General features: G+C 38.4%; 1 protein-coding gene across 1 annotated transcript; it reads left to right on the plus strand.

Annotated features, from left to right (window-relative positions):
- The first annotated feature begins 3,182 nt into the window (after window positions 1–3,182).
- LOC126756434 (uncharacterized) lies at window positions 3,183–3,871 on the plus strand. The gene is made up of 3 exons (XM_050469501.1): window positions 3,183–3,200; window positions 3,264–3,729; window positions 3,798–3,871. The coding sequence occupies exons 1-3, from the start codon at window positions 3,183–3,185 to the stop codon at window positions 3,869–3,871; spliced, it is 558 nt and encodes a 185-aa protein (XP_050325458.1).
- Window positions 3,872–15,299: the final 11,428 nt, after the last annotated feature.

Genomic DNA, 15,299 nt, shown 5'->3' on the forward strand with positions numbered 1-15,299 from the left:
TCTATATTATATTCGTCTGGTGGGAGGCGCGCGAATAGGCTACACAATAGCGGGATTTGCTCTCACCGGATCCGGGAAGAAGTCACCAACAAGAGACTTTGGCAGCAGTTATTTTGAGGGAAGATTGTGTAAGCGTAATTTTCTGTAAAGAGTTTTCTTTTTCAACTGCATCCTTGGAAACTTGGATCACTGACTCGCAGAGGCCACTCTTGGCTGTTTTTTCTCTGCTCCCGACGAGGGATTTGTGGATGGCAAGAAGTCGCTAGAGAAGACATAGTGAGCTTGCGAAATTGCAGCATTTTCTGGAAAGAGTTTTCTTTTTTAAGCTACATCACCAGTGTTTTTCACACTCATTTGGGTGTCTGGTCACAGCGGAGTCGCTGGCAACTGCAACTGAGGTAGTCAAAGGGGATACCGTTTCCCCGCTCACATCGGAATGAGACTGAGTTGGATTTCTATTGGCGTCTTCCGTTCTAGCGCTGTACAGATAGAACTCGCATGCGATTAGTAGGTGCAGATCGATGATCAATTCCTGTGTGACTGCGAGACTCTTTTCGACTAGAGTAGAATGTAAAAGAATCTTGGCGGACGCTAGTTGTCAATGTTGTAAGGAAGAGGGTGAGGTGGAAACATCTAGGCACTTTCTCCTTTACTTGACTGAGGCTGAAACATCTCAGTAGTTTTATCTTCGGCAAACCTGAAGATTAGCCGTGTCAACAAATTCGTCATATGCTAAAGACGCTGTGGGGATTTGTAATGGTCTTATAATCCAGTAATATAGGAGTTTTTAGGTACCACAAAAAATCGGTGTCCTAAGCTGCCAAAGTGAGATCCGTGTTGGGATCGGCCTCGTAACGTAACCTAACCTGATGAAAATGAGTCGATGAATCGATAAAAGATCAAAGAGCGTTGAATACGATGACTGTGTTGTGTGGGAGGGGATCCTCAAAAATTGGTTTAACAAGTCTCGAAGTGATTTTGGGAGGTTTTTTTATAATAATAAAGAATCATAGAGTCATTCGACATTTTCCGGTGTTATATTCCGTCAGAATTAGAAAAAGGATTCTTGCACCGTTCTTGCCTATATTTATAAAGTCTTTGCCGATATCGCTCATATCGATTTCTGGAATTAGTCAGGTGGGTCCCATTATACACGCACATCTCTAGTATGTATGGATATGACCATCATAATCTACCTATATTGCTAATCTAGAAATATATTATTTGTTTGTTATACCCTCGCATCATGCTGCAATGAGTATAACAGTATTGTTCTCCTATTTTTTGCGCTTATAAGTAACGGGATTTTCAATAAGAGCGCTACAAAAGTTTTTTTTAAATAAAACAAAAATATCTATCATTGAATTTTTTTATTCCTGTGAAAGTACATTCGATGCCATTTTGTATGGAACTCGATTTCTTTTGCATGGCCACCACTAGCACACTTGCAGAAGTCCAGAGGCTGAACTCAAATTTTCGACTGTTTTCAAGCATACATCGGTCGATTCTACTGCAATTTCAGGTTTGATATTCTTACGAAGTTCATCAATCGTCGCTGGCTTATTGGCGTAGACTAGAGACTTGACGTAGCTCTAAAGGAAACGGCGTCAAATCGCACGACCGAGACTGCCAATTGACTGGGCCATTTTGTGAGATAACACGTTCCCCAAACTTAGTTTTCGATAAATCGATTGTGACATTCGCTTTGTGGCTTGTGGCGCCGTCCAGATGGAATCACATATTGTCCAAGTCTATATCATCCAATTAGGGCCAAAAGTATTCGGTTATCATTGAGCGGTAGCGATTCCCATTCACAGTAACATACCAGTCTTGATCAGCATGGAAGAAGTACGGCCCAATGGCGCCACCGGCCCATAAGCCGTACCAAATCGTAATTTTTCAGGATGCAATGGCCATTCCGCCAGAAATGAGCCTTATCGCTGAAGATGATTTTTCGATGAAAATCCGTATAATTTTCAAGTTGTTGCTCAGCGCAATTCACAAACATACGACGATTATGGAGGTCAAGCGGTTCAGTTCTTGCGTCAATTTGATCTTGTAAGGATCTAGGCCAAGACGTCACAAAGATGCCCAACGCTTGAGAGCGACGTGTGAGAAACTGATTTGGGTCTTCCTCAATTGATGCGCTAGCGGCAGCCCGACACTACGGGCACTTCTTTGTCTCAGACACTCAATTTTTGATCTGACAGAACGATTATGACGACAAGAAATTGGACGTAGCGCTCTAAAGTTGAGACCACTGACCCCGAATTTCGGTAGCACATTTTAATAATTTCGACTAATTTCGTTGTTGGATCGTGTGAAAAAATATGGCTGTCCCTATCGGTCTACTTTTGTAGCGTCCTTATTGAACAGGATATTTTAGAAATAAAGATTTTTTTTGAGGAAGGGTTGCTTCGTATGTAATTTTCGGCTGCGCTCGAACTTGCTCACTCCTAACATATTTTCTTTTTAATTGCTCAACTGGTAAGATAATAATAAATGAACGCTTTTTGTGGCGTGGCAGCTCGTCAGCATTGCCACCGCCAATTAATTGGATGGAGCTAAAAAAAGTGCAAAAGTCACACTGAAACATTATTACTTTTTTTGAGTCGCGCAACATGGTGCTTTCAAATGTTTCCAAACGGCCAGCTCATATCCGCCAAGCGGTATTTGCATATGTGATGTTCTGAAACGTTGACGCATTTTTATGGCAACTTTTAGCAAATTTATTTTCGAAACAGTTTAAGCCTCGGACCCATATGCGTGTACAAGTGTGTGTGTGGCGGCATGTTTATTGACATGGCGCAGCAAAATTTACAAAGATTCATTAAAAGTGAATATTAACGGAAATTGCCTTAAAAAATGAACGAAGCTGCCAAATCGAATGATGGTGCGCTCGTTGCTGGAAGCGTGCGTAGATTCTCGCTTGGTGCGGATGACACAAGCGCTTCATTTAAATGTGTCTAATGCACTATATATTGCCATGTTAAGCCAATTTACGATTTATGCTGAAAATGGGTGCCGTAAATTAGAAAATATTTTTTTCCCAGGGAATTTTATGACTTACACAATTTCGAGTATAAAATGGGAATCTTTATGTTCAAATTCTACAGTTGCGTCAAAGCATCATTAGCGCTTGCATCCTTAACGAGTGTTGGATCCGCACGAATTTCTTAAAGATGAGCAATCTAGTTAAAGTATACCGTCATATTATATAACTTTATAAGATTTTTTAAAATAAATATTTTATTTCGATATAGTCTCAGATCATAGGCGTCATTGCTTTGTTCTTCTTCGCTTTGGCGGCGGCCCAGCAGAGCACAGTGACACCGAGCGCGATCATCAACCCTGCGCGTTTTGATGCCCGCGGTCGCTTTAATCCCTATTATAACGATCTTTACTATAACAATCGTGCGTTTAAAAATCGCGACTACTACAATCGTCAGTACTACGACAATTTGTTTAAGAAATATAATCCTGGCGTAGCCGCTCCAGAGGCACGCATACTCCAGCAGGAGAATGAGTTGAATTATGATGGCACATACAAATACTCTTACGAAACGGAGAATGGCATACAAGCCGAGGAGCGCGGTGTACCAGTGAAGTTGGGCACCGAAGAGCAGAAGGAGGTGGTTGAGGGCTCTTACTCGTATGTTACTGCCGATGGTTTGCGTGTGATTGTCAAATACACTGCCGATGAGAATGGTTTTCATCCAACAATATCATGTAAGTAGCGCGTATTCCAACTGTATTTAGTATAACTGTTAATTAAATTATTTCCCTCGCTCGCACAGATGACGGCATTGATGCTGAGCGCTACGCACGCGTCCAACAACCTGCCGACACTGTAATTATACGCCAAAATTAATTGCTTTTGACATGTGTGTTCGCACTTTGCATTTATGAAGACTTCAAAACGATATTAGTGACATCCGAAATAAACGAATGTTTTATAAAAAGAAATTCAGCTTATACATACATAATTTGTTATTTATTGGGGGAAATTGAAATTTGCCTACTTCTTCTTCTTAATTGGCGTAGACACCGCCTACGCGATTATAGCCGAGTTAACAACAGCGCGCCAGTCGTTTCTTCTTTTCGCTACGTAGCGCCAATTGGATATTCCAAGCGAAGCCAGGTCCTTCTCCACTTGGTCCTTCCAACGGAGTGGAGGTCTTCCTCTTGCTCTGCTTCCCCCGGTAGATACTGTGTCAAATACTTTCAGAGCTGGAGTGCTTTTATCCATTCGAAAAACATGACCTAGCCAGCGAAACCGCTGTCTCTAAATTCGTTGAACTCTGTCAATGTCGTCATATAACTTGTACAGCTCATCGTTCCAACGACTGCGGCATTCGCCGCTGTCAATGCGCAAAGGATCATACATTTCCCGCAGAACCGTTCTCTCGAAAACTCGTAAAACCAAATCATCAGATGTGGTCATCGTCCATGCCTCTATACCATATAGTAGGACCGGGATGATGTGTGACTTGTAGAATTTGGTCTTATGCGTTGAGAGAGAACTTTACTTCTCAATTGGCTACTCAGTCCGAAGTGGCAGCTCTTGGTAATAATTATTCTGTGTTGAATTTCGAGGCTGGCGTTGTTGTTGGTGTTAATGATGGTTCCAAGTTAGACAAAATTAGCTACGACTTCGAAGCGATTACTGTAAACAGTAACGTGGGAGCCAAGTTGCGAATGCGACGACTGTTTGTTTGATGACAGGAGATATTTCGATAACCACATTCCACAAAAGTCAATGCTAAAAACCTCGGAGTAGGCACGTCAAAAACACTGGAGACTGTCACAACATGATCGATCTGGTTGGTGACTTTTCGATCCGGAGACAGCCATGTAGCGTGATGAATTTTCCCATGCTAGAATCTAGTACTACATATCACCATATTTGGGGCCTCAGCGAAGTCGATCAGTCTCAACCCATTCGGGGGTGTTTCATCATGGAGGCTGAATATACTGATCTTTGTACCAAACAGACCTTCTTTGCCCACCGTGGTGTTAAAGTCGCTAAGCACGATTTTGGCATTTTTGTCGGGGCAGCTTTCATAGGTGCATTATAAGCGCTCATAGAAGACAAGTTTGGTCACATCTGTCGGGGCGTGGGCGCAAATCAGCGATATGTTGAACAAATTCGCTTTGATGCAGAATGTGGCTAGGCGTTCATCCACCGGGATGAATGCTAGGGCTTGGCGTTGGAGTCTCTCTCCTACTACGAAACCCATACCGAATTTGCGATACTTTAAATGGCCACTGCAGCAAATGCACTTTTTCGACAGCAATGATGTCAGCCTTTACTCTCACGAGGACATCAACCAACTGGGCAGCGGCACCTTCTCAATTAGGCATCGGATATTCCAGGTGCATGCCCTTAAATCGTAATCCTTAACACCTTTGCAGTGGCCGTCATCAAAAGGGTTGTCATCAAAAGATGGTCTTTATCCAAGGGTGTTTCGTCTTTTCACCTTAGCTCTCCTTCGAACGGGTATTTTTTGGCTACCTAGAGAGTACTTGGTCTAAGACCGAAAACGTGAGCTGCTTGAATCATATGTAAAATAATCGATTTTGGCCACTACCAAGTAAATGGCGCTCAAAAAGCGATGCACACTTGCGCAATTGCTTTTACACATGTTTCCATCTTCCTGTTAGATCGTTGTATAATTATAAATAATTCGAAAAAACAACCTTTATAATCTAATGAAATATGCCCATATCTAGGCAATGTTTATGAGGGGTTTTAAGGTAAGGTAACACTAATTTTAATAAATCATATATAACTTTCCTTTTTAATATTTCATGTACATCTTATTAATGTACGACAACAACAGGTTTAAATAAAACTGGTTCCATTTATGGAGAGATCAGAGAGACAAGTTACGTGTGCATCAAGCTTTAGCTGATGTCGATTTAGCAAAGTCCGCATTTCCCTCGGACTGTCTATACTGTTTATAAGCGAACCAGTTCTTCCAGTTTTGAGGAATAGATCTTTTGCACACAAGATCAGAAAAAATTTATTGGAAGATTTTTAATATATACATATGTATGTATAACATCAAAAAATTCTGTATGGATTATTTTCCTAGACAGCGCTACAATCTTCCAAGAAATTGTTTAGATTGAACCTATGGAAGTTCTATTTAAACTCAGCGAACAAATCAGAAAAAAAAAACAGATAATATAGGGTTTTCACAAGTCTCATAAAGTTATAAGTTATAACGATTCGAAAACATAGCATTGAGAATCGTAAATGTGTAAACTCATTTTTGTATGAAATCCAACAACAATTTTTTTAAACAAGTGTAAAAATTTATAATTTTACGATTTTACGATGCTTTACGACGGGTTGTGAGTACCCCAATAGTAAATATTCTTTCATATTACAAAACGAACCATACAAAAATGTGAATATATTATAAGAAATAGATTAAATTAAAAAAATAAAAAAAATAGAGTTTGTTTGATACGAATTGCCCTGTGTGAAATGGATAATATAAAAGCGAAGTTGTTGATTATGAGTAAAGGAGTTGCCTTGTTTGAACACAGCCCCCCAGAAACGGTGATACTGTGTTGATTTTCATACTACAATCCATAATACAAAGCACTTCAGCCCACATCTTTGAAGTCCTTTTCACGAGAAGCGCATATTGGTAATTACAAAGAGCCATTTTTATTGAATGTTCGCCACAGGTTTTGGTTAATAGGTTGTTGTGGTTGTTTTATGATCCGCCATCGGCTCTCTGTAGAGTCTAAAAACACTGGCTCACAATTTCCGGTTTTCGGAAATTAGAATGATGCTGCCCTTCCAAATATTACACCTCTGTTAAGTTCGGCCAAAGTAGGTAACGTTTGCGTTGATACGTATTTAACTCTGCCTTAACTTTTCTTCTTATAGTTATCAAGACAAGTGTTTTCTTATGAATGTTATACAGAAATGCGTAAGAAATCTATTACTAAGTTGTACAACTTCCGTTGTTCGTCAAAAAGCTTATAAGCTTGCTGTGTTGAAAGGCGCCTGAAAGTATGCTTTGAAACGCAATTACTGGCATTGAAGCACATCGACCAATGGAGAATTACTACATGTTTGATCACTTGTATTGGCAGCCTCTCGCATTTAATTTTTAATGCAGCGCTTCATGTTGTTCCCAAGCTTAGCTTTGCTAGACTCGCACTTTTTGTTGTTGTTTTCTCACACACAATTTTTACGGCTGCTATTTTTAATAGCGCTTATCGCAATTAGAAGCGCTTAACTCGGTCGTTTAATTGAATTTGAATATTAAGCTTTACCTACATACATATATACATACATACATGTTATACATATGTATATACATATGTGAGTATTTATTTGGAATTTGTATATTCAAATTTACTGACGGCAGAATTTGACATTTAATTTGATAGTTGCTGTGCATATGACGTATGTAACGGTATAAAATTGTGCTGAGATTTTGGCCGTTGAAATATATTATAATTATGAAAAATATTAACGGTTTAAGTTATTGAAATGGGTACGCTGAAAACTTAATAATTCAATATTTTTTTCGAATTCTTTTTGAATATTTGAGCGCTTGTGTTAAAACATACTGTTAGCATAACCGTTTCTCAGCATATTTCGAGTGAATGTACTGGTTATACCATTAGTTGAACTTTTGTGGTTCTGGACGTTGATTGCCGTTTAGTAATTTCTTCTTTCTATATAATTCGATCGATATTAGGAACGTAATTTATGAAGTACATTTTTATTTTTTCTAACCTCTAAAAAATGATTCCAATATTCATTGAAAGTGCCCGTCTAACCATAGTAGTAGTCCATGTTTATGGAAAATTTGTTTTTTTTTTATTCAATGTAGTTCCCTTCAAGGATGGTACACTGATTATAGCCACCCTCCAACCAACTTTTGTATACCATTTTTATAGTACGATTGGTCCTTTGCTTCAAAATAGGCCTCAGTGTCGGCGATCTGATAAAAGGAAATAGTGGCAAGCTGCATTGTCTTGGTGAAACAGTACTTTCTTTTTCTTTTTCTTTTTCTTTTTTAAAACGATCCAATAACGCAATGTAACAGTCATTGTTGATGGTCTTTCCTTTTTTAAGGTAAATGGTTCTATGCGCATTCCATAATATAGACGCCATAACTTTGCCAGCCGACTTTTGAGTTTCCTAAGCTTTGCAGCGTGTTCATCGTGTGCAGTTCACTCAGATGACCGTCGATTAAACTACGAAGTGAAATGATGGAGACATGTTTCTTACATTGTCACATATCGACGCGAAAACTCTAAACGATGATTTGAATAAAAGTGAGATCGCGGTGTACCGACCTACTTTGCACAGAGATGTCTCATATTGTATTTAGAGTGCCTGCTCTCTTGAACATCTTCACTTTACGGTCATCTAAAATTATTTGGTGACATTTTTGTTGTTTTTGTCGGTAACAACCTCTTTTGGGCGTTCACCGTCGTTGGTGCTAATTTCACTACGTTTAAACTTAGCATTTAAATATGTTTAGTTTTCTTGGGGTAGTGTCTGGAAACTCGCCATCAAGAAAAGTTGTAGCTTCTACTGTAATTTTTCTCTTCAAAAAGTAATATTTACCAACACTCGAAATTCCTTTTTATCCATTTTTTTTACAATAACATAACTTGCTTGACTTAAAACGATATCATATACAAACTGATGATTTGACAGATGTTAATTATATATACATGAAGGTTAGGGCTAAATAAAAATCATATGCGTCAGGGCGGAGGACTTAAAATTGTCCTTTTAGAATTGTTTTGTATGTTCAATAAACAAGATAAGAATATTCATTTTTTGTATATTTTTTACTCCATGTCGTTAGATAGTTTTTTCTTACTTCTCTCGCAATATATATGCCTAATTTTATTTTGTATTGAACGAACTAAAATTGATTGAAATCAAGATATATATTTACGAAAATTGTAAGTTATTTGTGTACATGCGATTTTCAAGAAATTCCAATCAACTGAATGCCACAAATGCTTGGGTTTTTCATATAAATAAGCCAATTTCGGACATTGATACTAAATTATTGTGTGGTAAATATGATGAGACTGACGAAAATACCAAAAAATTGCTTGTCCTCGGCAAAAATTCTGATATCCTTGCTGATATAATTTGCCCTTAGATATGAGCCCGTAATACATATAATAGTATTTTATTTTACTAATTTGCCCAACGGCAGAGATTTATCGGTATTAGGTAAGATTGAACACGGGCAAAGAAGAAAATCTTGAAAAATCGTTTTATTTCAAATAACTTCTTCAGCTACATTTTTAATTTTACTGCATGCAGGTGGATTGGACAATGATCAGTTCAAATTTCTCTCATTGCTGAGAGCGCTCGGAAGAACTTTTTTAATTTACTACGAGTCAGAAACATCTGAGAGTACGGTATCCGACCTGTTCCTTTTACAATTTACCTATCTACCATTATGTTCCTGAGCAGCCGATGCTGTTCTCTATCTGATAAGGACTAGTTACATTCCGTCTCGGAGTAATTCTCCTTAACACATTTGGAAAACAAGTTTTCTGGCGGTCTGAAAAGTAACAGATAATTCAACATAAAGTTGTGCTAGACGAGCGACTTTCTTAATTTTAGAAAGCCACTTAAAGTGCAATATGGGGAATACTATAACAATATATAGCATAACTTCACAAACTTAACTATGATGGCCGCTGCATCAAGTGATCAAACACGTAGCGAAGCTTACCATACTGCTCACGGCAGCAGAGCGTTTTGCCAAATGGAAGATAATGTCGTCTCAAAAAATGAAGGCCTTGGTAGAAGATACAAACAGACACTTCTTCCAAGGGATAGCGTTTTGAAGAGGGTAAACTTTACAAAGAAGTTTAGAGTTACTCTCGGCAGTAAGGGCGACGAACTAGCCCGCTCTGCGGCAGCGTCCAGGATGAGGGGAACCCACGCTATAAAGGAGTTGCTCCGCACGGAGGAGAGAGTGTGGAGGGTACTAAGAGTAGGCAGCAGGAATGCGTCACTATTACTGGGAGGGTACAATCTTGCAAGGTTTAAAGATATAATCAACCTTCAACGAGACAAATTCCGTCTCCTTGTCGTACTATATACAGGGCAATGCAGGCTCTGGAACCACTTTTCCAACAAGGGCAAAATATCTTGGGAAAACTCCCGGTTTTGCAACATCGTACAGGACATTCCAGAACACCTGAGTCTAGATAGCCCAGAAATTTGTAGAGGCAGGCTCAAGGCCCTAGGTTCCAACTACGTGAACAGAGATCACATAAACTCAGTCACGGCCTTTCGACTTTTGTGACCATATGTGATATAAGAGAGTACACAATAGACCATAGGTCACAGTGCATAGCCTCAATTTTCTATCTACATATTTATCTATGGCTGCGGAAGTATGATCCGTTACTCTTTACTTCAAAAGTGGGACAATTTTTCTGCAATTCGGTTTCCAATCGGCACAATATGTGGACATAGCAGAACCCTGTGGACGATTTGATTCAGGTAATCCATGCAGATTACTCATTCCAGGTCAACATAACCTTTACGGTTATGTTCTGGCATATCTTGTCAACTTATCTATATATTCTATACTATACTATACTCTCCACATATCCGGCACTTCTAAAAACGTTTAACTCTTCAATAAAATCAATGAGCTTCTTTCACATTTATATAGTATAGTTCAGTAAGTCTTAAATATGTCCTTAATAATTTTTTTCAATTAATCTTAAATTTTTAAATAGAAAATATTAAATATACATTTACTAAAATAAATATATTAGTGTTATATTATATTAATAACTGCACGAGCCGAATATTATAAATATCGAAAAATAAAATAAATATATATGCACTCACTTATCAGCGCCGAAATTTCGCTCCAAGAATTATTTACATTTCAATGCCCCAATTTTTGGATGATTACACATTTTTTTTTATAAATTCTCTCGACCTTACGACCATTGCTGATAAAAAACAATAACCTGTTTGTTTTGTATTTTTTTGAAACAAGTTTATAAAGCAAATATGAATTTACAGTGCGGTGAACTCAATGCACTGATTGTACATTAGAAAAATCAGAAGCACCGAAAAAACAGCGATAACAATTTTTTATAGAAAGAGGGCAGTGCCGAAGTGATTTACGGCTCAGACTTTTATGTTCATAATAGGTAATAAATTTTTTACAAACACTGCCCTGTTCTCGCACTCTCTGGATATACAAATTTGCAAATAACTAAAAGTCTCATATATATAAATTACATAATATTTTGTTGTTTTCAAAGGCTACAGATTTGCACTAGACAATTATATTCGACACTTTCGCAAACTTAAAAAAATTCGCGAGTCATCATTTGTTTAAAAAAGAATGAAAGAAATGTAGTTGCTTACGAGTTATTTTATTCTTCTTTTACAAGAAATACGCAACAGAGAATCAGATAATTAGAATGAGTCAGTTGTATCCAAGTAGACTTGAACAGAAACGAGTCATTGACTTGAGCTGGTCAGAATGTTTTGGCTTAACTTTCAATTTTGTTTACTTTGGTAGTGAGTGATTGAGGCATTGCGTCTAACGTTTGCTCCTGACAGGAAAAGTGAATATGATCTTGTAGAGAGATAATTTCATAACAGAGTTAAGAGAGAGGGTTTAACTGCAAGCTATTGTAGAACACTCACAAAATTTTATTATCTAAGGCATCGGTATCAACTCCAAATATATTGTTAAGAACGTACCGCTGTAGCCTATAGCCCTCATTCAAATTGACCGATCAAAATCAGCATAAAGATCTTTTATGCTACAAAAAATGCACCTGTGAAGGGTATTATAGCTTCGAGTTAGCTAGCGATTTTTCTTGTTTTAATTTTGTTGAACATTGTTTTGCCACCCGCTCACAAAAAAACAGATATTATTATATGTACGATTATTAATGATGTTTTAAAAACAAAGCATTTAAGCGTCAAATGTTTCTTATCTCTAACAAAATTCTTTAACTTCGTTAATTTTTACCAAAATAGCATCATCACGATGCGATGAGATAATTTATTTAAACTCTCACAAGGCATTGCAAAAAAATACAATAGTTTTTCTTTTATTTCATAAACATATTCTTTTCATTGACTTACCAAAAGTAATCTGTGGTCTGACGGCAATATGTAAACAAGTAGAAGATTGTATTGACTGAGAGATTCTGATTGTTTTATTTGTTTTCATATTAATATGGCAGAGGCAGTGATTCACCAAGAGTTCTAAACCCTCAAAAAACACATGTCTAGATTTCATAGTTGTCGGACAATTGGTTAATTGGTGTAGCATTTTGAGTGATACATGTTTTGGTTTTTAAGAAAAATTATGGTTTGGTTTTAATAATAAAAAACGAGAATGCAGGTGTTTTGTACTCATACCGCAAAGAAATACTAGCGGGAAAGAAAATGATCGAAGAGTTTATTACATAATTCCTCCTCCACCAACTAAAATACACCCTCAATGAAAAGAAGAAAAAAGCTTCGGATGAGAAAACCGCCTTTTAATGATGACCACTTCAAACGTATTAAAGATTACGATTTAAGGGCATGCACCTGGAATGTTCCTTATTTGGGATCCTCATACGAGTAAAGGCTGACCCCACCACCGTCGAAAAAGTGCGATAGATGGCACAAGGACGGAGATGAATAGGTTTTTGTGCCACTTACTACAATTCGCTGCCTGTTTTGTGGTGGAAGGGAGACTTCGTCGCCGAGTCCTGGGATTCACCCCGGTGGATGAATGTCAATCGATCACAATACGTGCGGGATCGGATACATACCGACAGTTGAAGAGGGAAGCGAGGCGCATTTGCACATAAAAACAGAGAGAGGCCGCAATGCGTGAGTACGAAGAGCTCGATAAGCTGACCGACAGGGGTAATGCTCGAAAATTTTACGAACATATGCGGCTACTAACAAAAGGTCTTATGACCGGAGCATACTCTTGTAGAACTCCCAGAGGTGATATAGTAAATGATGCCCAGAGCATACTGAAATACTTCAGCCTGCTGAATGGTTGTGAAAGCATAACACCAGGAGATGCGGAGTCCGATACCCCAATCGATGACGTAATAGAGAAGTTCGAATAGCAATTACTCGTCTGAAGTATAACAAAGCGGCAGGTGTCGATGCATTGCCGGCCGAACTATTCAAAAACGGCGGCGAAGAACTAATAAGGAGCATGTATCAGCTTCTTTGTAGAATATGGTCGGACAAAAGCATGAACCAAATAATCGAAAGTCACTTTATTGGGGATATACGGTTTTGACCAAGGTTTATATCAATGTTATAAGGAACCATATTTAGATAACTTGCTTATTGACCGATAAATACGGTATAAAGTTAACCGTATATGAGGACAAGGGAAATATGCACTCGATTTTACTCATTTTTGACACGAGCACATTTGTAAAGGGAACATATTCTCCTTGAATTTCAACCAGTATTTTTGGTAGAAAGTCACCCAGAGGCACTAGAGTCCAAATATTTTCTTTCAAAAGCTTAAAAATGTATGCTGAGATTTTCCAATTTTGGGTTCCGATTACACTGTGGACACTATTTGTTTTATTATGAGAACTTCATTGCTGATTGATTTATTAAAAAAAGTACGCGGAAATTGTAAATAAAACGCAAAATATTTATTTATTCATCAATATTTATTTTGTCGCCTTCAAAGTAATCCCTGGCATATGTAATAGACTTATGCCAACGATTTCTCCAGTCCTCAAAACAGTCTTCAAAAGCACTTTTTGGGATGACTTTTAGCTCTTTCGTCAAATTTTGTTTTATCTCATCGATCGACTGAAAATGGTTTCCACGGAGCAGCAATTTCAATTTGGTGAACAAGAAAAAATCACACGGAGCCAAGTCTGGTGAATACGGTGGTTGATCGATTGCGTTTGTGGCTTTAATTTCGGCCACAATCGTGGCCCGATGCGATGGTGTTTTATCATCGTGTGAAATCCATGAATTGTTCTTCCACAATTCCGGTGTCGAATATGCGTGGCAAATCATTTGCGGCCTATAATTTTTAAGAAGAATTAATTATATAAAATAGAATAAAATGTTTACAAAATAATTAGACCAAATTAAGTTCTTTGGAGTCGCATGTTGTTATTTCAATCCGTCGTTAATTTCCCACATGTTTTTGTTTTTTTTAGATTCCTTACTCGATATATTATGTTAAGCTTCTTTCGCTGAGGGTATCCGCATATTTTCGACCCGACAATTTGTATGAAATAATTTATTGCAAATAGGCAGCCATTACTATTAAGTACGAACATATGCAACAAATCGCGATGATCTCCGAACCGAACTTTACCGTAAATATAGTTAATGTGACACCGTTGTTTAACACCAAAATAAAAGCGCAGATAATTTACATACACCAAACGGCGCTCACCTTCACCGAACGGCCTCAACGCATTACAGTTCATTCACTGCAGTCCTGCAAATCATAACTCACGCACACAGGCGCACACAACCGCTATACGCTGCGACTATCCAGTGGCTAAGCGCGCGGTTAATGTGCGCGGCTGTAAGCTTAATTAATTCCAACTGTTTTAATGGCGGTTGTTGCGCGCGCAAATTTATGGCACTTCCTGGCGCAATGCGACGCGCTGCACACACACAAACACACATGTACATGTGTGGAAACACCCGCATAGCGCGCGTATGGGTCATGCGATCGATCGGTTCGATATGACTGCTGGACAGACGTGCCAATGCTGATGGACGCAATAACTGTCAACACGAATACACTCTTGTGTCTATGTGTGTTGTACACTAACACTTGGATGCGCGCTATTTACGAGTATGGCCAACAGCATGCCGTTGCGTGCGCCAACCGTGCGACCTTGAAATTCCTTTTACTCTAGATAATTTTAAGAAATATTGCGCGCATCAAGTAATTACACAAACAAAATGTACGCATAGTCACGAATTGTAAAAAATCACCGACCGACGCAGTGAAGAAGCTGTGTGAGACACGGCTACAAAATGAAGAAAAAAGGGTAAAAATGAAATATAAAATAGTAAATAACCGGCAATAAGTGGCAATCGTAAATGAGCCAATCAAATTTATTGTTGCAATTTCGGGTGGGTAAACGACGACAACGACAACGACAACGCCGACGACGGCGATGCCGATGGCACTGCCGCCGACGCTCGTAACCGCTGCTGTGGCTGACGATGGCGACTCGATAGGGAAACTCGTAAAAACCGTTTTTTATTGCGGAGCGCGTAGTTTTTATGT

This window comes from Bactrocera neohumeralis, chromosome 4, assembly GCF_024586455.1.
Source record: "Bactrocera neohumeralis isolate Rockhampton chromosome 4, APGP_CSIRO_Bneo_wtdbg2-racon-allhic-juicebox.fasta_v2, whole genome shotgun sequence".
NCBI classification, from domain to species: domain Eukaryota; kingdom Metazoa; phylum Arthropoda; class Insecta; order Diptera; family Tephritidae; genus Bactrocera; species Bactrocera neohumeralis.